The sequence below is a fragment of the Chanodichthys erythropterus genome, chromosome 9, assembly GCF_024489055.1.
Source record: "Chanodichthys erythropterus isolate Z2021 chromosome 9, ASM2448905v1, whole genome shotgun sequence".
In the NCBI taxonomy this organism is placed as follows: Eukaryota; Metazoa; Chordata; class Actinopteri; order Cypriniformes; family Xenocyprididae; genus Chanodichthys; species Chanodichthys erythropterus.
In genome coordinates, this window is record NC_090229.1 from 22,115,318 (window position 1) to 22,139,751 (window position 24,434).

Below are 24,434 nucleotides of genomic sequence, written 5' to 3' on the forward strand. Positions count from 1 at the left end.
TTATCATGAAAATGTGCTTGATAGTCCAGTCAATTAATATATATAATAGGAATGATATGAGTATATTTTAAATGACTCTTGTTTTGTAACTATTTTGAAAAGCTATCTAGCTCATGGGTAATCTCGCGAGATTTCAGACAAAACATCGGGTTCTTGACTAAAATGTTTAGCCATACACGTCAACATACAGAGGTAAATTATAAGGTTTCTGCATACTTAACAATAAGGGTAGATATATCACCTCACATTGTGTCATGAAAGAATAAGCAATCGTACCACAATACAGAGTTTATAACGCTACAGGTGAGTATTAACAGTTGGATGCAGCGACAAGAAGCGACCAACTGCAGACCTGCTAATCGGCCCCTGGCTGGAGGAGTCCGTCAAAGGATCAACTGTTATTTCAGAGAATTTGTTTTGTAATAAATTAATTGTACAATAAAGATACCAAAATACTTTAAAACGCACTGTGTTTTGGGCCTGGCCACATTAATGTGACATTAATTTGGCTTTAAATTCAAATTTGGATTTGAAATTGAAATTCCCTGTTTTATAAAAATGCAGATTCAGATAGATTTGGTGCAGGCAAACATATTTTGCCCTAGGTTATTTATCTTTTTTTTTTTATCTCATAATGAGAAGAAATAAGATTTTCATGTGTGTATTAAGATTGTTTTTCCCTACATTTCATAGCTACACAAAACTATTTTGCGAGGAGAGGAGCAGCCAGCTGTCCAGAGATGTGAGGACTGTTGTTCCTTGTACCACTGTCCTTTCTGTGGGCCTGAGATGTTCAAACCCACCATCAAAAGCAAATGTTTGAAACATTTACAGGGTCACAGAAGAAGAGCAATACGACACAAAGGCAAGTGCTAAATAATGTGTGAGAAATGACATGCATATTGAATATTTATTACCTGAAAGTGTCTCAAGTAGTGAAGTCACCGGAATAAATATTATTCTCTTCCTTCTAGACTTAAAATTTTCTATAATTTTATTGAAGGATAATCATTATAATAAAATCTTCTTCCAGAATTCTTCATTTTCAAATGCCATTTAAAGTGCAGAACTGCTCCACACTTTCACTGCATCAGCTGCACATCCACTTTTATGAGGAAAGATGGTTTTCTAAAACACCTGGCAATGTGTGAGAACAAAAAACCCAAGATAACAGTTGTGGAGTTGAAATCGGAGGAGAATTCACCTGCACCAGATCTTCATCTGACTGCCTCTGAGGAAATGCCTGTCAGTGAAGGACACAAGAGCCTGATCTCTGAGGATCCTCAGAAAATCAGACCAACAAAAGCAAACTTTGAGCAGCGCATGTGCCCTAAAATGGTAAGTTTCTTTTACTTTTGTTTTTTATGTGTCTTTATACACTACCGTTAAAAAGTTTGGAGTCAGTAAAAGGGTCAATTGGCCATAAGTGACAGGCATTTAAAATTTTACAAAAGATTACTATTACTATTTATTAAAAATTCTGGAAAAAATGTATCACATTTGCACAAAATTTCCACCATTATTACATAGAATGATTTAAGGATCTGTTATATATTTTAAAGGGTTAGTTCACCCAAAAATGAAAATTATGTCATTAATGACTCACCCACACGTTGTTCCAAACCCGTAAGACCTCCGTTCATCTTCGGAACACAGTTTAAGATATTTTAGATTTAGTCCGAGAGCTTTCTGTCCCTCCATTGAAAATGTATGTACGGTAGACTGTCCATGTCCAGAAAGGTAATGAAAACATCATCAAAGTAGTCCATGTGACATCAGTGGGTTAGTTAGAAGTTTTTGAAGCATTGAAAATACATTTTGGTCCAAAAATAACAAAAACTACGACTTTATTCTGCATTGTCTTCTCTTCCGGAATCCTTTCCATTGAATTGATTCCATTGAATTGATTCCACTGAATTGATTCCATTGAATCCTTTCATCTGTCGGCATTAGTAATGCACTTTTATGTCGCCGTGGTTGTTTTTGGCGATTAGGACATCCGCGACATGCACACTTACGCACCATTTAAAAAAAATATAGCAATACCAAAATACAAACAATGTAGAATAGCTTGAATACAGTGTGCGTCTCCCTCAGACTGTAAACGAAGCTCGGGCGCACTGGATAACATGTCAGCAGCGTCTTATATCAGCAGCGAGAGTCACTGCGGAGTCTTGAACCCGGATTGACAACAGCCCCGGAAGAGAAGACAATGCTGAATAAAGTCGTAGTTTTTGTTATTTTTGGACCAAAATGTATTTTCGATGCTTCAAAAACTTCTAACTAACCCACTGATGTGACTAACACATCTAACTAACCCGACATGAGGGTGAGTCATTAATGACATAATTTTCATTTTTGGGTGAACTAACCCTTTAACATTAAAGGGAGTTTACACAACAATGATGTACTAAAAACTGAAAAACTTTTCCTTTGCGTTCTTCTGCTTATAACAACGTTATCAAAACGATCCCCGTTTACACGGATCTGCAAAAACGACTGAAAATGCTGTATTATGTATGCCAGGCCAGTAGTTGGCGATGTCACTTTGTAAAGAAACACTGCGCAGGCTATAAACTGCATGACGTCACCATTTTCGCAGATTTGCGTTTTTGTAGTTTACACAGAGGCGATAATTATATAATTTTCAAAAACTTGCGCTTTGAAACCCGTTTTCAAAAGTTTGCATTTTCAGGCCCTCAAAATGCCATTGTCACATAAATGAATGGACAAAATGCATAAAAGTTTAAAATTTTTAGTTGAAAACGGTGTCGTGTAAATGCCCCCTAATACTAATGCACTAAAACATTTTTTAAAAATCTTCATTTCGATGAATCATCATAAACTGATGGCAGAAAAATCATCCCTTAAAATCCTTTAATAGGGCTTTGTTGTGTCAAAATTTATAAAGCTGTGGAAATTGATATAAACATACAAAACAATTTTGGTCCTTTGCTTTTGCAGGCTGTAAGTGAGGAGACATCGAGCCCGGGGCCCACTGATTCAGAGCAACGGTCCACAGGTAATGAGTCTCATCAAACAGAAAACCTTCTGCATAATGCAGTGTGCTCATCGTGACCTTCTATTTCTAGTGTGACAAGGGAATGAAGTAATATCAGGCACAGAGTTAAACATTTTCACTTGTTATTTGATCATAGTGCAAAAATAAAAACACAAAGCATTAAAATAAAAAATGCTAAATAAGTAAGGCAGGGCTCCACTTGCTAAATTAAACAACATGATGAGGTCATAACAATACTATAGGATTGAAACATTTATCCTTGCATGCTGTTTTAACATCAATTTTTTAAAAACTATACAGCGAACACTGTGCAGTTTGTGATACAATGGTAGCTTGAACTGAATTATAGCCTATGTAACATCAAAGACTATAGAATAACACAAGATGTGTCACTCATATTGTTTTGAATGGGAGAAAGTGGAACGCACAATATGGCGGAATAAGTCCTGCCTTCTAAATAAGAGACAATCACCAATTGGTAAAGTCACTGAGTCACTGCAGCGGCCGTTAGAAGCTCCGGTTCCTATAGAAACAGTCAGACGTGCGCCTCCGAAATGAGACACACAAGAGACGAGATTTCAAATATGAAATTTAATCAAAAGCTTGGCAAACAGCTTTGGAGAATTTGATGTTTCCCCATTTAAAGAGATAGGAGCTGCACTTGCATTCCCGAGAGGCGTTTCAACGATGGCTGCCGAGTGAAATGACTTGTCTTAAAGGGACTTTGGTAACATCCCTTTTAACACTTGCCCAACAGGAACATAAATAGTGGCGGCAACTGTTTTTCTTCAGTGAGATGTTTTAAAATGAGTTTAAGGACTTTGTGTTTTTTCTAGTACTTTAGATACTGAATTCAACAAACAGATTTAAAGGCTGGAATAAACAACACAACACTTTTGCCCAGATTTTTGCCCTGTTATGCAGTCTGGAAAGTCAGAGCCAGTCTACAGTTTTTGAGAAATCAGTTTTGCATAATTGTATGATGTGCAAAGAATCAAACTTTTTCACTTCAGACCATTAAACATTTCATTTTTCATGCAGGTTTCTGTGTGAGTTTGTTGCGTTCAGAACAACTTGAAAGTTTGGTAGTGTATGATCATCAGTCTTTCGGCAAGTGTATGATGCCTGCTGTTTTAAAATCCTTTCAGATTTTAAAAGTAGTGCAGTGCATTCTAGCCTCTAAATTGGAATGAAAATGAAGTTCCTATAGTCTTTTCTTCCTTATTGTGAAATATATACAAGTGAAATGGCTTATTGAACTGTGAAAAAATGTAGGGTGGGACATTGGGAATTGACTGAGTCATTTGATGGTTGTGGTTTGCTTTTGCTGTGATCTCATGTGAGTGACAGGTTGTCCCGCCCTCACGTCAGTAAACGCATCATCAGAGAAGATATGTTGTTATTTTGATTATAGATTTCAAAGGCACATAATTTAAGAAAAAAAAAATGTGTGTGGATAAATCATTTAAAATAAATACTGCAATATTCCATTAAAAAACAAAACAAGAATTGTCCATTTTGATTTCATGGTGACTTTAAATCCAAAAAACAGGACTATGAAATCCAGTGTGTAATGTATAATGAGTCTTGTTCATATTGACATGCTCTGATCAGAGACCTTAATATTTGTACTCTCTTTAATCTCAGGTGAAGGAAGGATTATGCAGGTGAGAACAGATGAGCCATCTAAATCCCCAGTGGATGAAGGAGGTCCTTCAGTTGTAAATCTCTCTGTAGTGGATCACAATGTCACAGAAACCACCGCCTCAAATTCTGCTGCCAATCCTCATCCTATAGAGGCTGATGTCGCCATACAGACTTTGGTAAATGAGATGTTCACTGGACACACACCCGTTGAAAACACCATCCCACAAAGGTCCAGATCCGACGCACAAGATCTGTGTCCTTTCTGTGGTTTAATGCTGCACAGGAAGAATCTGCAGGTGCATTTAAGAAGAAAGCATCCAGATCAAGTTTCAAACCAGGAGAAACCCGCCCCTGCTCAGGTGAAAAACCCAAAACAACAGAGACTCCCTTTGCGACAACAACAGAAGGTGAGAGAAGTAGAAATTCATCCTTTCCAAAGTATGCTGCCTTTTTTTACTCTTTAGAGCAGTTTGCCAAACTGGGGTTTATGAATTCCTGGGAAATCTAACAATTAATGTAAAATTAAAATAAATAATTTTAATATAATGACAAAATAAAACACTTCATAAACAATTTTTATTATAAAACACTTTATTATATAAACACTTATAATATTTTAGTTGTTTAACTGCTTGTCATGTGACATTTACTGACATCAGAGAACTGTGAATATGCATTTTTATTGTTAAATTATTGGGGGGCAATATTTTAGTTTAAAGGGGTTCTGCTGAAATAATAATAATAATAATAATAATAATAATAATAATAATAATAATGAAAAAAAAGGGGAACTGTTCCTTTTTTCCTGATTTAGAGTAAAGGGACTGTTCACCCAATTATTCACCCTCATTTTATTCAGAATTTAGTCTTTTGTGTTTCCTAAATGATTCATCCAAGTTTTCAATGACATAATGCAATTACAGATTTCTTTTGTGGGTGAACTATACTACGGTGGCCCAGTAGTGCACAACACAACCAACTAAAATACAAGTTATCAACAAAACGAATAGCCACAACACAGTTGAATTGCTCCCATGTGCTCGTGTACAAAACTTGTGCATTCAGCCAATTTCACGGTGACGTTTCTATAGACTCAGGGGGTGTGTTAAAGCTAACATGTAGGCTTTATACTACTGGCAATGGACTAACGAAACACAACTTTTGAACAGTTTTTACTGTACCAAAATATTTTTTATGAGCTCTTGAATTTCCCAAAAGAGCCAATACATAGGAGGGTCTGTCTGTGTCCTGCAAGGCTACAAACCACGCTTATTAAAGGCACGTCCATCACAAGAAACGCCTACTATCACCCATGTAAGTTATACAGTAGGTAGGTGGCGGTAATACTGCCAAGGAGTGTGCGGCCATTAAAACAAGAAGAAAAAGAAGAAACGCCTAGCAACAACAACAGCAACACTCCCACGCCCACTCCAAGATAGACGCGCGAATTTGATGTCAAGATGGTTCAATGTCGAGATGAGAAAGTAAGTTATTGAAATAAATATTAGCTTTTGTCTTTGTTGTTGTTTATACAGTAATATGGCACGGGACGTGGCATCATGTAGCTTAAGTTTTAAAGTAAGTTATCTGGTCGTGTTTTCCCTCTTCTGTCTTCTATTTTCATCCGAATTGGACTTCTGTAATAAATAAAGTTCTTATAATGTGTGTGGTTTGTATAGCGTGAGGTTTTAGTTTAAATAAACAAGAATAAATTAAATAGTTAAAATATATAGTCTATCCATCTCTCTGAACTGCCGCAAATAGGTGTTCTTCGGTAAAGTTGGTTTTATATTCACACATTCGGACTTCTGATAAATTCAGACTTTACAATAAATGTGCAATTAATTAATGTTTGCGAATTTTAAGCAGCGACATGATATTGACAACCAACGATTGTCAACTTACAACATTTTTCACAGTCGATCAAAATAGGCAAGTATTGTTTTAATTTACTTGTGAATGTCCGCTGAATGTCCAATGTAGTGTTATTAACAAGGCTATTGAATACAGATGTCCAATTGTGCGAATATAAAACCAACTTTACCCATGTCAATTTAAGTGTGTTTGAGAGTGTCTTAAAACCATTGTTCGTTTGTACTGAATCCTTCAGACATACACATTTTATAAATTCAATGTTTATCATTTTGGTTGATGTGGACTTTTAAAGAGTTCTAATAACTATTTTATTTATTTCTAGTTTCATGTTACCATTTTGAATGAGGGGAGTTCTCCTGGACCTATTTCACTTGCTGAAAATGAGTACAAATGCCTGTTTTGTAAAAAGACTGGAGAGTATCCTGCTCTGGTGGCACATGTACAGACCCATGAGAGGTCTGCTGTCAAGCATAAAGGTATGTTTTAGAGTAAATCTGTTATAAAGCACACAAAATCAAATTCGCACTGAAATTATTGTCAGCATATAAAATTATGTGTATACTTATATATATTTCTTCTTCTTTTTACAGGGTATAAAATGTATAAATGCCACTTGGGATGTATAGAAAGTGGACACTATCACTGCTTCTGCTGCTTTCATATTATAATTAGAAAAAACTTATTTATTAATCATGTGCAGAAATGTGCATCAGCCAAAGTCCAAATGACATCTACAGAACCTTCCAGAGTAGAAACATGTCCTATAAAACCAACTAACTTTCCAACGTCCCACAGCATCTCAACAGTATCTGCCACATGTGATCTTATCTCTAAACCTATAACCAATCTAGGTTTACCTCCAGCTTTGACTTCTCCACCAGTTGCCAGCACCTCTGGATCTTCCATTATTTCTTCAAAACGCATCAGACTGGTTGACCACGGTGCCTCAGAAATGGAACATTTCTCCAGCACACCAAATTCAATGACAGGATCAAAGACTGCTGTTTTACATCCTACAGATGTAATGCCCTCAGACATTCAAAATATTGTGTCTGCCAACACAACTGAAAGCATCTCAACCAGTAACAAAAAAATACTTAAGTGTAGGCCAAAGCGAACAATGTGCTGCTTTTGCAACAAGATTTTGAACAAAAAAAACATCAAAACTCACATTCAAAGACGTCATTCTTTGTCTTCTCTAGATATCAATATAAATCACCATCGTCCATCAACGGGCATTGGCCGTAAAAATGGAAATGTCACTGTTGGAGGACCAGTCACTGGACCAGTAAGACCTATACATGTTCAGAAATATACATGGGGAAATCTCCATAAAGAAGCATTTGAAATAGAAAAGTGCAGATTTGCGTTGAGTTTTTCCAGAGGAGTGGATTAATAGGCTTACAGTGCATTCATCTTTGGTCTTTAGTTTACTGTCTTATTTCCGCTGAAGATGAGACACCTCTCAATAAGGAAGGTCTTTCAGATGAGACAAATAAATGGATTTCTGAAAATACAAAAAAAACAGTATATAGATGTGTAAACACTCCTCATATTACCATAGTTTGGGGACAACAATAAAAAACACACATTTGGCACTGCCCGTGTTAAAAAAAAAGTAATCTGTGTACACAAGTCCATTGCAATGTTTCACTCGAACCAGACAAATTCTGGGCTTTTCCGAGTTCAGACAACGATGATGTATTTGACTCCTTTGCAGACTGATATTGTGAATGATAATAGTAATGACAAAATGTGTCTGTATCCACCCAATGGAAATGGTGTTTTGTTTTTTTAAAGAAAATTCCAGCTCTTCTACTACCAAACAGCTTCTAACCAGTTTTTACCATTCCAATGTTTTTTTTATGGACCCTTGAACTTTGCACATATTAAATCAGCCAAGTCATTTCATGTAAAGGATGCATTAAAAAGCTTACATTTGGGTTTCATACTAGAGGAAATGGTCTAACAAAATCTAAATTTCAAATGACTTTTACTTTACCAATCTTTTTAAATGATACTTTAAATTCGTATATGCATATAAATGACTTAATAAATGCAGTTGAAGGGCTTATTAAAAAGAAGAAGAAGATTGGTACACTAAAAATGTTCAAAGTTTGGATCGTTAGAGCATCACCTCTAGTGTGAAGCCCTTGTGGCCGAAAAAGGAGCGGGAGCATTTTTGTTGTGTTGTGGCTTGATTCTGTGTAACTTATATTTATGTATTTATTTACGAAACACAATACTTTTCATATGATGCTATGGGTTATATAATTAAAACAAGCAGTTCTTAAATATTGGCGCAGTTAAATAAAGATCGTTGTGTCGAAAGTGTGATGAAAAAGCCGAACCCCCCTCAGAGCCGCAGAATGGACGCGTCCGCACAGAAAGCGCTTTGACGACGGTCGAAACATCGGCTCTCATCGACTCTCCAGCGATTTTTCCCGATCTCTCTCTTCTGTCACGACGGTCCACTTCACTTCACTCGACCGGTGTGGATTATTGTTGTTGACATGCCTTGCGGAGGGGTGTGTTTTTGCTGTTTTAGCCATATTGCATTTGCGCCCTTCTGACCCACATCTATTGTAAGGTGCGAACGGAACCAATGCTACTTTTTAATGTCCGGACAGTCTTTTTATTCTTATTAACATGTTGCTTTATTATTGACAGAATAAACATTTTTATGAGCTTACCGGAAGCGTATCGTTATCATAGCGTTAAACAGACCGGTGAGATAAAACGAGTTAAATAATGTCTAAATGGGGGACTAGAAGCTGATTAAAAATTAGTTGCGTTACATATAACACATTTTGAGTTTTGAATGCTGCTGTACACTGGTATCATGAACTTAAGTTTATATACTGTATATAGTCAGTGGGCTCTAAATGTAAAAAGGGCTATTGCCAGTCTCAGCCCACAAGTAAGGCTGGTTCAGGTTTGCTTACTCATGTTGTTTTCTGTTCATGTTGTTGACTGGTAGTTAATATGTTTGTGGTTTCAGATTGCCATGGAGAGTGTGATCAGAGATGTGTTCAGACACTGTATCAGGTTTCCTGTACCCATCTCGGCCTCTGTGGTCGCTGATGAGCTTGTGGACACTGCCAGCGATAAGCGGTGCATCACTGTATTGGCCAGTGAGTTTAGTGGAGAGTTATGTCGTGTAATTTTATGGTGTATTTGCATAGTGTAGTAATATTAAAACTTTATGGTGCTAGCTTTTCAACTCTCTTTCTCTGTAGAATGGAGTCAGTGTGATTTGGAGAGAGGGGTGAAACTGCGTTTCTCTCAGAGATGGACTCTACTGTGTAAACACGACACAATAGAGCTCGTTCTGCCATCTGGAACAAGCTCACATATAGAGAAAGAGTAAGTTTTATATATATATATATATATATATATATATATATATATATATATATATATATATATATAATGCAGATATTCATGTATCCTCAAGAGGTGAAAAGAAAGATAGTTTTGCCTACATGTAGACAACACACCCGTCATCAAGATTAATTTTTTCACTCAGGTTGCTCAGCTGTCAGTCTCCTTCTGGGACTCTTCAAGCTGTCATCCGGGAGGAAGCAGGACATCAGTACCTGGAGGTAATGGCTGATATCTTTTGAAATTCACATATTAAGGTGAGGAAAATATATTAATTATCTTTGTTTTTCTTTCTTTTGGTAGGTTTGGGGCCAAAATGGTCTGGAGAAAAGCTTGGACCTCATAGCTCTGAATAAGCATGGAAAAGTGTACGAAGATGGTGAGAAACACTTTTTGCTGTTTGTGTTACACACCAAGAGTCTCGAATCACTGGCCTGTGGGCCAAATACGGCTAATTGTGAACAAATTACCCTTTTGAGCTTGTTCTTTGTAATGAATTAGGCCCAAATTCTAAAACAAGAGTTTAAATCTAAAAACTAGCTCACTCGATGGACCATCAGCCATTTACGGGCATGTCTCATTTGGGATGTACTGAGAACCTTTACTGTGAGGTGCACTTCAGGTTTATGTTTATATCAGTCTTATATCAGACTGTTTTTGATATGACAATATGTACAGTACCATTCAAAAGTTTGGGGTCAGTAAGAAATTAATACTTTTATTCAGCAGGTACACATTGAATTGATCATGGGTGACAGTAAAGAAAGTTTTCTATTTCTGTTCTTTTGCACTTTTCATCAAAGAATCCTGACCAAAAAATGGTTTTCAACATTGATAATAATAAGAAATGTTTCTTGAGCACCAAATCAGCATTAGAACGTTTTCTGCAGGATCATGTGACACTGAAGACTGGAGTAATGATGCTGAAAATTCACAAGATTAATTTACATTTATAAATATATTAAAGGGGTCATGACAGGGATTTAAAAAAAAAAAGTTTTCTGAGGTTCACTTCTAATTGGTGTTAATATTGTCAGCTGTTTTTAATTTAGTCTTAGGTGTGTTCTCACTTGACATGTTTGATTAAAATGAACCCTAATGCGATTGCTCTGTTAGTGCGGTTCATTTGAATAAGTGTGAACTCTATCGTCCGAACCCTGGTGCGCACCAAACAACTTCCAAACAAGCTCTGGTGCGGTTCGAATAAAATGTGAATGCAACACGGAAGTAAACAAACCAAAAACAGGATATGATGTCACAAGGCACATTTTATAAGTTCTTCACAAGTTGTTAGCTCCATCATATACCATCATATGTTCACTCATACAGTGAGCACATTTATCTCAGCAAGCACACAGCATTGTTTTGGTTGTTCAGCAAGTTCCATCACAAAATATACGTCACAAAAGCCGTTTTTATGTGTTTGTATCTTTAGGTTTGGTGTTAAAAATGACAGTGTGAATGCAAGGTGAACCAGGGCTAAATATATGATTTTCTTTTTTTGGTCCAGACCAAAAGAACCAAACTACAAGTGTGAACACACCCTTAAGCTGCGGTCACAACAGACTTTGAACGTGCGAAATTTCTTGCGTTTCCGGTCTGATGCATTCCCATGCGTTTGAATGGAAGTCAATGGAACGAAACGTGCAGTGTGACCTCCCCTTTAGACTTAGTCCTGTATCAAATGTACTTTTTAGTTTTTATCATATTTAGTCACCTTGCCCTACTTTTGTTTAGTCAAGTTTTAGTCAAAGAAATGTCTAAGCATTTTAGTCTAATTTTAGTCAATGAAAACTTGTCATGCTACATAATGGTTAAATTGGTAATCATGGTTATTTTTCTTAAAATTATAATCACAATGATTGTTGTATTTTGAGATTTATTTCATCAGAATTATTGCACTTTAAGCACAAATCAAGAGAATGTCAACTTGTTCGTATAGTTTAGTGTACCTCATTTAGTTTCCTGATTATATGCTATTTATCATATAAATTAACACAGTCCCTACATTGGTAAAACAAGAAACTTCTTTCTTGCGGTTTGTGATGCAACTGCTGTCAGATCCACGAGTTGTTCTTTTAAGAAAATTTCCTTTGTGAACTCTCCATTACACTGTGCCTTGTTTACAAAACAAAATGCTCTGAACAAACATATAATCCTCCGATGCAATCCGGGACGCCATTAAATAATACAAAACATCCACTTTTTCCAATGCTGAGATCCTTCTTAAGTCTGTACAGAGATGCTAACGAGCTGTTTAAACTGGACGTGTCAAAGCAAACGTTCGTTCACTCTTCCATTTGTCCTGTTGTCGACAGACTCAAGTCCGTGGAGTATGTCAGAAATTGAATGCGCATTTGTATGCTGTATCCAGTGTAGACAGCATCTGTGATTATAATGGATTCTAATCGCTTTTTATGTAGTGCAATGCTCATATCCACGTAGGCCTACGGTGCAAATATATATAACTATTCGTTGATGTCTTGCTCTGGAGGCAGTCATATGCAAATGATAATTACCGCGATTTAATTTTTCTCAATAAAACTGTATCAAGAGCTCCATTTATCTGCTTTGCTCAAAGTCCAAATGGTAGCAAAGCACGAGCTTACTAGAGAAGTTGCGTTTACTTTCTGATTGGTCTCAGTCATGCGACCATTAAACAGTGCTGTGAGATCCAGTGTGAAGCACTTGAATTCAGTGATGAACACACGTCTTGGTGATTTACACTAGTTTTAAACCAGATGAAACCACTCAGACAAACAGGAAAAACTTTTTTTTTTGGCCATATCGCCCACCCCTACGTCACAGGTCACCCAACATCAAAAAATGCTTTGTTTATAATGAGAACGTTTTAAGCTATGTAACTTGAAGTATGTTTTAATGGTTCAAACACCTCTTATATGTCATAAAATCAAGACAACTTTGATTTCTCATGTCATGACCCCTTTAAAATAGACATATATTAAGTGGTTCTGTAATTTGGCTAATAATGATTAATTTTAGTAACCAGTGGCTCTCTATTGATTTTTACCTACTCTGTCTGGAGCCCTGATCAGTCTGTAAGGATATTGATCTGATTGTGTGTCTTCCGTTTCTTTGTGCATCATTAGCTCAGTTTGCATGTCTGGCCTGGTCACCATGTGAAAAGAAGTTGCTGTATGTGGCTGAGAAGAAGAGGGTGGAGCCGTCAGCTCAATCATCAATTGTATCAGCCAGTGAGGACGGAGGGCTAGTGTTGCTTGAGGAACAAGTGAGATGTCTGTCAATCAAATCATCTAAACTGAGCTTATCCCAGATGTAGCCTTGTGCAATAACTGTTATAACTAGATGTCAGAAGAAATTAATTTATAGTTTTATTTATAGTCTTGTGTGCATTTCTCAGGATAAGAACGTGTATGTTGAAGACTGGGGTGAAGGGCTGGTGGGTAAAAGCTGTCCAGTCTTGTGTGTAGCTGATCTCAATAAAGCTGCAGTCATTGTTTATGCTGGCGTCCCTCCTAATATATCACCAGGACAGGTAAGCAAGATATATTTCACTATTCTTATTTGCCTAATTGATAATTAAATATCTTATGCCATACTGGCTTTAATGGTAGATGTTATATCAGCAATCTCAAATTCAAGTGTTGTAAATGTTAACTGAATTATGAACTACTCCTTGCTCTCTCTCAAGGCCCTGTGGGGACCTAATGGAAGGGGCATCATTTTTGTGGGCCAATGGAATGAGCCATTCAGACTGGGCCTGAAATTCTGCTCCAATCGTAGGTGAGAGGCGGAGTTGAAGAAAGCTTTAATCCCTTTAACAGTTTTTTTTCCCCTTACTGATTTAGTTATTTTCCACCCTCAAGTGCTACTATTAAATACGATGCTTATCTCAGTTGGCTGACTTACCCTGTGCCAAGATTTTAAAACACAATAATTTTTAAAAAATATAATATTTGCTGATTTTCTCTTTTTTTCCAGATCAGCTCTTTTTTACTTGGATATGAAAGGGAACTGTGGTGAGATTCTTTATAGGAGGCATTTTATGTATGCATCTTTACAAGTGCTTTTGCTTTACATGATGAGCTTTGATTTATATATAGTTTAACTCCTGGTCCTTTAACCTTTTTTTGTTCAATTTGACTTTTGACCTGTTCAGAGTGCTTGTCACCTGAAGGTGTGTCTGTGTCAAGCCCTCGAATGAGTCCAGACTCGTGTTGGATCGTCTACTTACAGGGACAGGTCTTTGGACCACATCATCAGTGCTTGAGCATGATGTTGGTGAGAACGTAAATGATTGATTGATTTAATATTTCACTTAGGAATGTTTAAATGAAATGCCAAAATATGGAATATTTTGTTTAATATTTATTATATTATATACTCAGCCGTTCAAAAGTTAGGGGCCAGTAAGATTTAAAAAAAAAAAAGAAGAAGAAGAAGAAATTAAGACCTTTACACATTAAAGGTGCCCTAGAATTAAATATTGAATTTACCTCGGCATAGTTGAATAACAAGAGTTCAGTACATGGAAATGACATGCAGTGAGTTTCAAACTCCATTGTTTCCTCCTTCTTATATAAATCTCATTTGTTTAAAAGACCTCCGAAGAACAGGCGAATCTCAACATAACACTGACTGTTACGTAACAGTCGGGATCATTAATATGTACGACCCCAATATTTGCATATGCCAGCCCATGTTCAAGGCATTAGACAAGGGCAGAACATCTGGATGTGCACAGCTGAATCATCAGACTAGGTAAGCAAGCAAGAACAATAGCGAAAAATGGCAGATGGAGCGACATGATCCATGATATCATGATATTTTTAGTGATATTTGTAAATTGTCTTTCTAAATGTTTCGTTAACATGTTTCTAATGTACTGTTAAATGTGGTTAAAGTTACCATCGTTTCTTACTGTATTCACAGAGACAAGAGCCGTCGCTATTTACATTTTTAAACACTTGCAGTCTGTATAATGCATAAACACAACTTCATTCTTTATAAATCTCTCCAACAGTGTAATATTAGCCGTTAGCCACGGAGCATAGCCTCAAACTCATTCAGAATCAAATGCAAACATCCAAATAAATACTTTACTCACAGGAATCGATGTATGCATGATGAACACTTTGTAAAGATCCATTTTGAGGGTTATATTAGCTGTGTGAACTTTGTGTTTGCTGTTTAAGGCAGTTGAGAGCTCGTGGGGGCGGGGGAGCGGGAGATTTAAAGGGGCCGCACGCTTAATCGGTGCATATGTAATAATGGCACAAAATAGGCAGTTAAAAAAAATTAATTTAAAAAAATCTATGGGGTATTTTGAGCTGAAACTTCACATACAAATTCAGAGTACACCTTAGACTTATATTACATCTTTTGAAAAGGGGTTCTAGGGCACCTTTAAGAATGCATTAAATTGATCAAAAGTGGCAGTAAAGACATTACTATATCAAATAAATGCTGCTCTAAGCTTTCTTCTCACCAGAAAATCCTGAAAACTGATTGTTTCCAAAAAACAGTGAAATGTTTTTAACATTGATAATAATAAGAAATGTTATTTGAGCACCAAATCAGGATATTAGAATGATTTCTAAAGGATCATTTGACACTGAAGACTAACAATTTTTTTAAATTGTAACAATATTTCACAATGTTACGTATATTAGTTTTACTATACATTTACTATAAAATGAATACAAAATTGGTGAGCATAAAAGACTTGTTTCAAAACTTTTACCATCCCCAAGCTTTTAAACGGTAGTGTGTATGTGTGTGTGTGTATATATACATTTAAAATTGTATTTATTAAACTATTTTCTCTGTCTTTGTTTGTCCCTTATAGTATGACATTAAGAACAGAAGCACTTCGGTTTTGGTAGATGTGGTTAGACGAGCAGAAAAGGGTACTTAGATGAAAACACATGCACACATTGAAGAGGGAGGTCAAGTCACTTTAATTTGTATAGCATTTTCACAATAGATATTGAAGTGAGTAATGTCATGATCCCTCACAGGTCAGTTTGCTGGTATATACGAGTCATTGCATTCTCAATGCTGGTCTGCAGACAGTGAGAGAATCTTCTTCAGCAGTGCCTGTGAAAACAATAAGGTAAACAAATACATAAATACACATACCGCCAAGGACAAAAAATACAGGTGCTTTACCAAAATAATGAAAAAGTGCAAAACAATTGGCCCACTGTTAAATAGCTTGCATAGAAGACCTGTGTGAGTCACATGTCTGCACTGTGTGGATTCTGAATTTCTGATTTCAGGTGTTAAGATTTTGTGATTTTGCACCATTTGTTTTTCTAGGCAGTTTTCTCAGTTGACAGAACAACAGGAAGACTCACACAAGTGTGCGGACTGGATGTGCTAAGACTAGGTAGTGTGAATATAAAGTGATGTCATGACTGCTTCGACTCAGGCCGTTTGTTCACTTTACTGTCAGTGTCATTTACTGTTTCTTGCCATTTGTGATAGTCGTTGATTCTGTGGGTTTGTGTTTGCTAGATGATTTTGGGAGTGTGCAGCTGTTGACTATACAAAAAGATCTGATGGTGATGAGCTGCTCGTCTCCAAATCAGCCACCCTGCCTGGTATAACCACACACGTGCACACACTTTACAATAATAGTCATCTTTCTCTGAATATACATATAACTTTGTGTGTTTTCTGTAGAGAGTTGGCTTCCTCTCAACAGTTGACCAGGCTGAGGACATGCAGCTTTGTAATCTGGGTGGAGCAGATGTGTATGAGGAATTTTGTTGGCAGCCCATGTTGATCACACCGACTTCTCAAGAGGAGAACCATCAGTTCTGTGAGTAACATGGATGTATCATCAGTTATACAGTCGCTACTAGCAATATGATTATGATTATGATACAGTCACTACTAGCAATATGATTTCTCATTCCTCCTCTCTGCCTCTATATAGCTGGACTGAATTTTGGAGCAATTTTGTTAAAGCCTTACAGTCCTCCAGAGAGAAGAAAAACTCCTCTAGTGGTGAATATACACGGTAAGTCTGGCACTTTTTTCCATGTAATTTTAATTTAAATGTCTGTGATGAATAGCTTACATTTACATGCACCCAAGTACTCCATTAATAAACAGATTGATGGCTCCTGAAATAATCCAATCAATCCAATCAATATGAAAAAATAAGCATGTAAACACTTCGAGAGGGCTGTCACGATTATGAAATTTGACTGACAATTCAGTCAAATTTTTGTCATTTTTGACAGAGAACACCACAAATGTAACAAAGTGGGGGGGGGGGGGGGGAACACAAAAAACTGAAAAATTCTCAACTTTTGGGGAAGTAGTTATACCCTGGGCGAGTTAAATAAGTTTTAGTCCAATGCGGTAACGTTAACTAGCATTTTCAGGAGTTCCTCTCCGGGTCAAAATGACCCTCACGGCTTTACTATTAGTAGAAAAACGCTGCACAAATGGAATTTACATGCACAATCTCTCTCTCTCTCTCTCTCTTATTAATTAATTCAAATAAACGCAATCATACCATAGTGCTTTTATCTCTGTCTGTTTTAAAGTTGGCACCATTCGATCCGACATACCTAGTAAACACTTGAATATGGTTATCTGTTTCATAAATGCCTTGTGCGCTGTGTTGTGATGCATATGTTTACGAAAGCCTTTTAGAATCTGAAATTGGATTGGTCTAATTCAGACTGACGAAAATGACTACATCTAAACATGCATAGTAAAATATTTCTCTGTGCAGGTGGTCCTCACGCTCATTTCGCTGCTGACTGGAACGCCACAGCTGCAGCTTTAACCAAACTGGGCTTTGCTGTTCTTATGGGTGAGTGTTCATATGGCATTCTAGTTCCTGTTACAAAATTGAAAATGAGCACTGATTTTAAGTATTTAAAAATTTTGTGTATTACAGTGAACTACAGGGGCTCCACTGGTTTCGGTCAAGATAGCATAGAGTCTCTGCTTGGAAATGTTGGCAGTCAGGATGTCAAAGATGTTCAGGTGTGTATATGCAAATAACATGTACCTGTTATTAAAAAAGTATTGCATTAGCTTGTTTGTCATTCTTTGTGTCCAGAGGGCAGTGTTGTGCGCTTTACAGAATGAGACGACTCTCGATCCTGATAGAGTGGCAGTGATGGGCGGCTCTCATGGTGGCTTCCTGGCTTGCCACCTGGTTGGTCAGTATCCAGATTTCTACAGAGCATGTGCAGCACGAAACCCCGTCATCAATGCAGCCACGCTGCTCGGAACCAGTGATATCATAGACTGGTAATGCACTCATGTTTACATTCATTAGTACTAGGGCTGTAAAAATGGCTGAAAAAACTCAATTTAGTTTATACTTAAATATTACTAATATTTAAATTTAAAAGGCATAATTTCAGTTAGGGCGGAGGTCGGCAACCCGCGGCTCTAGAGCCGCATGCGGCTCTGTAGCGCTCCCCTAGTGGCTCCCTGGAGCTTTTTCAAAAATGTATGAAAATGGAAAAAATATTTTTTGTTTTCATATGGTTTCTGTAGGAGGACAAACATGACAAAAACATGACACAAACATTCTTAATGTTTTCCAATGCTGTAAAAATGTGTATAATAAATATTACATTTCAACATTTCTGTTAACGTAGATTTGCGTCATAGCCATCGACGTCACTTTCCCGCCGAAAGCGCGCTCCCTCAGCTGGACTCAGTGGCAAAAGAACCTGCTGCATGACTGGATTTAATAGAGGAAACTACGAAAATGCGAGTAAAAACAAAGGAATTACACTAAAGGTTGGACTCGAAAGTGTTTCTTACAACTTGTCAAATAAAACTAATCTATGGATATTGACATACAGCGAGGAGTCCTGTTTCCTGACATTTAAATGTGCCTGATTTGACGCCGGGGAAATACATAAAGCAAATCTGCCTGTGAATATTTTATATAACTACAATATCGGTAGGTTTAAATCCGCGTAATCACTTATATCAATGTTATATATATCGTCATATTGTCCATCCCTAAAACATATAGTTTTATAGGATAGTTTTTGTCCGTGTTTATTTTAAAACACACAATTATGCAGAATATAAGATGGAAAATATTTAATAGATGATTTGTCAACATAATATATAACAATACAATATATATGGAATGATTTTTACCTCAAAATCCAACAATTTGACACAAAATTATAACTGCAAATCCATGTTTCTCTGCTTGAGCCCAGCGGTTTCTGTGAATTGCACCGATCCATTTGCTTCTTTTTTTCTGTAGCTTTCAGAAGTTTTTAAAAATATACCTCGGGAATACCTCATTATGTATATGTAGCCAACTTAGTCATTTTAATAGTAGGCTAAGCTAATATACACTTACAGCATGTGTTGCCTTCATATAAGGCTTATATAAGGCTTTTAATTTTTTGCGGCTCCAGACAGATTTGTTTTTTGTTTTTTTGGTCCAATATGGCTCTCTGAACATTTTGGGTTGCCGACCCCTGAGTTAGGGGAAGAAAAGCTTGGCTTGTCTCATGAGGCCACAAGAGGGTGCAATGAGCAAAATATTAATGCTCTGCATTAAATAGTTTTTTCAAAGCAATGAAATAACATCATTTTAAAAAAAAAAGGTGCAAAACTTTTAAATTAACGTAACCAAGATCTTCTCCTCATTGAGCTTCTCTATATCTGCAGTGGTTTAAATGAACTATGCAGCAGTGTCACATCTAGTGGGTTCAACTTGAAAGGCTAACAAAAAACATTAAAACACGACTCTTACATCATCCCATCTCATGCACCACTGATAATAATGCCTGATGCACACCTAAAATTCGAATGCGCATTTGAATGTGGATTTTAATTTTAAATTAGACAAATATTTGAAATTAGAATTTTACTTTGACAGCCTTTATTAATTCCCCTGCTGTTAAAGATGAAATGATTTGATGAGCTTTAGTTATGTCACTGACAAAACCAGTATATTCTACTTTCTAGTCTGTTGCAGGTGGTATCAGGACAGGGTCATGCTCATTCTAGAGAGCATTTGAATGGAAACAAATCTGTTTATTGCAAGGAATCAATATATATATATATATATATATATATATTTTTTTTTTTTTTTTATATATATATATTTTTTTTTTATATATTTATATTTTTTTCTGTTTTTCAAAGAGCATAAAGACATTTTAATTGTTGTAAATCAAAAATATTTTTTTTTAGTAGAGGACACTTTTTTTTTTTTTTGCATTCTTTTTTTTAAATGCTGTGCATGTATAGATCATGCATAATAAACACTGCAATATTCCATAAAAAAAGAGTAGTCAGTTTTGATTTGAGTCTTTAAAAGCATACAACCAGTTTCTTAAGATCCAGGAAAAAACACAGTTAAGCCTAATGTATTCCAGCAGAAGGAAGGAACCTTTGAGTATAATTCAGTAATGTAGTATTGCTTTAGCATTCTGAAATTATAATATTTAATCTGTTCGATAATTATCAATAGACTGTATTTCAGTTTTTGCAGTGGCCAAAGGTAACTCTAATGGTGTTAATGCCTTTACAGGAGATATTCCTCTGTTGGGCTTCAGTATGCTTTTGACCGGTTGCCCACATCACAGTCCCTTGCTTCCATGCTGGAGAAGTCACCTATAATTCACGCTGCACAGGTATACACTGACACGTGCACACACATACACACGTATTTACTAAACTATCTAAATAGGGAATTTGCACAGACTTCTATTGGTTTTAATGTACAGATAGTTATACAGTAAACACTGGACCCTAAAACTTTCTGCATTTCTACAGTTAAAAAAAATGTTTACAAATGAGGGTGTCATAAAAAGGAGGGTTTTTTGATATTTTCTTAGGTTTAGCACATTTCTGAGTACAAATTTGTCCTCAAACTATGCACACACACACACACACACACACACACACACACACACACACACACACACACACACACACACACAGACAGAAAAAGTCATTAATTTACATACATTTTGTAGCATGATAAGCTTAATATGTAAATAGTAAACCATAATATGGTTTGTGTGTATGTGTGTTTAGATTCGTGCTCCTGTTTTGTTGATGTTGGGTGGGAGAGACAGGAGAGTATCGCCTCACCAGGGTTTGGAGCTCTACAGGGCACTCAAGAGCAGGAATACACCTGTCAGGTACACACACACACAGCATTTAATATACAAACATACTGAATACTATTTTCGATACTATTAGTCACTAATATTGATAGACCAGGCTGATTAAACAGCCACTATTTTGTCCATTAAAATTTGTATTATAAAATGTAATTTATTCCTCTGATGGCAAAGCTAAATTTACAAATCTAAATTTTTAATCATCACTCCAGTCTTTCACATGATCCTTCAGAAATCATGCTAATATGCTGATTTGGTGCTCAAGAAACATTTTTTCTTATTATCAATGTTGATACTTTTTTCAAGTTTTTTTTTTTGATAAATAGAAAGTTATAAGTACATTTATAAGTATCTTTGCTGCCAGTCTAAATCATTCTAAACCTAATAAAAGTATTAATGTCTTTAAAAAAATCTCACTGACCCTTCAGCCTGCTCCTTTATCACACACTTTTTGTCTCTTCTCTTTGTCCGTTTCTCAGGTTGTTGTGGTACAGTGATGAGGGTCACTCGCTGTCTAAAGTCAACACTCAGTCTGACTGCTTCCTCAACATCGTTCTGTGGTTTAAAGAACATTTAAACTGATATTTACTCAGAAGTGCGAATGAAAATATCCATCAGAAGCTTTTTTTTCCCCCTGTCTGGACACTTTGTGTTTGACATTCTTGCCAAAATTGAATGTCTATGAATGCTGCACTGAAGCTAAAGTTACAGGCTATGGAGGTCGTTGTCCACTAGGGGGCAGACATGTCCATGTTAATTCAGCACTGCTAAAATAAGGGGTCAAATGCCAAAGCATGGAGTCTATAAGTTAAGAAATCTGAACTTATGTACTGTGATACTGAACTTTTCACACTCTTTTGTGAGATGTTTGCTCTTCATTCTGTTTCTAATGGACAGTGATGGACATGCCAGTATTTTACCATGTCAGTGATTGTTTGTAGATTTAAATTTAGTTTGGATATGAAAAAAATTACATTTTGGATGGGAAGTACAAGAGAAGAGCAAAAAGCTATTTTCTACTTTCAGAAATGTATCTGTAAAGATCTTTAACATTCCATGTTTATAAACATGATACAAGAGACAAATGTGTTGTTCATACACTTCATCCAGGTGTGCATGCTAGCTTTGGTGGCTGCCGTAACAGCTCACATATCTAAGACTCTCGTGTCCATTTCATTTACAGCCGCTTAAGAAAGATCCTTCTCTCAAAGATTTCTTTGTTTCATAGTTTCAGCAACATTCTTGTCCTTTGAACACTTAATCTTCAAATCCCCTTTGACAGATTCATTCAGCTCTTGTGTTTCTGTCATGAACTCTTGCTTTTTGTATTATTATTAGGCATTTTGGTTTGCCGTTTGTGGCATGCTGAGCATCAGCCAGGTTTATGTTACAGTGTTTTAAGGCCAATTGTAACATGTGGATTTTCAGTATGCTGGCGGTCTCAGGGGGCAGATTTCTTTATACCCTGTTAAGATTGCATTGCTAATGACCCACAGAGAGAGAAGTAGAACACAACAGGTCACCTGAGACCACTGCCACTATGTGTGTGTGTGTGTGTGTGTGTGTGTGTGTGTGTGTCTGTGTAAGAGAAAGAGAAAGAAAGGTCTTTTATTATTCACCCTTTGATCGGGTTTGGTGTAGGTGTCTGGGTCTTGGCAGGTCAAATATCATTATAGGTCTTTTCTCTCTGTCTCAGTCTGCATAGATGCTGGAAGACATGCTTATAAAGGAAGATTAAAGAGCAAGGGAGAATTTGAGAATAAACACAAACACTAAAAAAGCAGAAAATCATTGCCAGGGGGTGAAAAGCAGAAGTAGATTAGAGGAAGTAGAAAAATCTGAGTAGTTTTAAGGTCACACTGAGTAAAGGGAGACCGGGCTAAAATGAGCCACTGCTTTGTTGGTACTTTCATGAACTATGTGTGGCAACTTAACAAAAAAACAAAAAAAAAGTTAACTTTATCTGATTCCTCAAGCATTTTTTCTTGACAATGCTGGGAGTTGGGTAAGATCCAGTTGGCCTGGAGTAACAACAGCCATAAATATGACGCAGCTAGAATCAGTGATTGTGCACTGAATTAAGTTGGCAAAATACTATAGCATAAATTAAATCCTTCAGACTTCTTTGTTATACTTTGGTTCATGTGTCCTCAGTTGCTTTTGGTCATTACAAGTTGTTTTCTGTGATCTTTAAGGTAGATCCCTGTTTCTTAAACTGATATACTGTTGCTGTTCTGTTTTATTTTCACCTATTAAAAAGAAAAAGGTAATAAATCAAACTGGCTCAACTTACCCCACTTATTGGCTCAACTTACCCCACGCTTGAAGTTATACAAAACTAGGGTGTTGCTGTGAGAGGGGTCACTGTCCATCCTAAAAAAGGTGCCCACTTAATAGAGATCAAGTAAAATTTGCTATTTAGCATAGATCTTTTATTTGTTTTATGTTTTACCTTTTTTTTTATTATTATTGGCTGTCACCTCTGCATTGTTGACAAGTTTCTAGGTCATTTCTGGTGCCGAAGATTAACTTTTTTCTGACATCTTTAGTACTACTTATTTACTATTATAGTATTTAATGTTTTGAATCAGCTTTTTTATATTTAAAGTTTTCATTTTATCAACGTGCTTTTGTCCCTTTTATTAGTTTTTCTTATTTATGTAAATTTACAGTGGCATGAAAAAGTATGTGAACCCCTTGCAGAATCTGTGAAAATGAGAATTATTTTAATAAAATTATAGGGATAATAAAAAATGCATGTTATTTTTTGTTTAGTACTGTCCTGAGTAAGATATTTTACATAAAAGATGTTTGCATTTAGTTCACAAGACAAAACAATAGCTGAATTTATTAAAATAACCCCATTCATAAGTATGTGAACCATTGATTCTCAATACTGTGTGTGGTTACCTGATGATCCGCGACTGTTTTTATGTTTTGTGATGGTTGTTCATGAGTCTCTTGTTTGTCCTGAGCAGTTAAACTGAGCTCTGTTCTTCAGAAAAATCCTCCAGCTCCTGCAGATTCATCAGTTTTCAAGCATTTTTGCATATTTGAACCCTTTCCAGCAGTGACTGTATTATTTTGAGATCTGTGTTTTCATACTGAGGACAACTGAGGGACTCAAACTCAACTATTAAAAAAGGTTCAAACATTCACTGATGCTCCAGAAGGAAACACGATGCATTAAGAGCCGAGGGGTGAAAACTTTTGAATTTAAATATCAAGGTAAATTGTACTTAATTTTTCTGCTGGGAAACATGCAAGTATCTTCTGTTGGCTCTGAAGGGCAGTACTAAATGAAAAACAATGATATTTACACAAAATAAGAAAAATTGTGACATCTTCATCCTGTTCAAAAGTTCACACACACCGACTCT

General features: G+C 36.3%; 1 protein-coding gene across 10 annotated transcripts; it reads left to right on the top strand.

The window, feature by feature from the left end:
* Positions 1–164: 164 nt before the first annotated feature.
* zgc:136971 (S9 family peptidase) lies at positions 165–23,258 on the top strand. 10 transcript variants are annotated; one of them, XM_067395059.1, is made up of 26 exons: positions 165–192; positions 694–865; positions 1,034–1,338; positions 2,965–3,022; positions 4,670–5,076; positions 9,546–9,678; positions 9,784–9,910; positions 10,074–10,149; positions 10,232–10,307; positions 13,039–13,178; positions 13,311–13,445; positions 13,602–13,693; positions 13,892–13,929; positions 14,070–14,191; positions 15,759–15,819; positions 15,931–16,025; positions 16,232–16,301; positions 16,430–16,515; positions 16,598–16,736; positions 16,854–16,937; positions 17,664–17,744; positions 17,832–17,920; positions 17,997–18,190; positions 20,457–20,559; positions 20,966–21,072; positions 21,534–23,258. In XM_067395059.1, the coding sequence occupies exons 2-26, from the start codon at positions 790–792 to the stop codon at positions 21,634–21,636; spliced, it is 2,997 nt and encodes a 998-aa protein (XP_067251160.1). In that variant the 5' UTR covers positions 165–192; positions 694–789; the 3' UTR covers positions 21,637–23,258. The 10 variants fall into 10 exon arrangements, 8 of the variants coding, with proteins under 8 accessions (XP_067251160.1, XP_067251158.1, XP_067251159.1 ...); XR_010895998.1 differs by lacking the exons at positions 165–192; positions 694–865; positions 1,034–1,338; positions 2,965–3,022; positions 4,670–5,076 and adding exons at positions 5,144–6,247; positions 6,867–7,020; positions 7,135–7,832 and having other exon boundaries at positions 17,997–18,099; positions 21,534–21,565; XR_010895997.1 differs by lacking the exons at positions 165–192; positions 694–865; positions 1,034–1,338; ... (1 more) ...; positions 4,670–5,076; positions 21,534–23,258 and adding exons at positions 5,144–6,247; positions 6,867–7,020; positions 7,135–7,832; positions 18,547–18,691 and having other exon boundaries at positions 20,966–20,975.
* Positions 23,259–24,434: the final 1,176 nt, after the last annotated feature.

Excerpts from the sequence above, each read along its gene's own strand:
- zgc:136971 (XM_067395057.1), top strand. The coding sequence starts at position 6,209 with ATGGCACGGGACGTGGCATCATGTAGCTTAAGTTTTAAA. Across the intron at positions 10,308-13,038 it reads TGGAAAAGTGTACGAAGATG|CTCAGTTTGCATGTCTGGCC; the intron begins GTGAGAAACACT and ends GTGCATCATTAG. Across the intron at positions 13,179-13,310 it reads TAGTGTTGCTTGAGGAACAA|GATAAGAACGTGTATGTTGA; the intron begins GTGAGATGTCTG and ends TGCATTTCTCAG.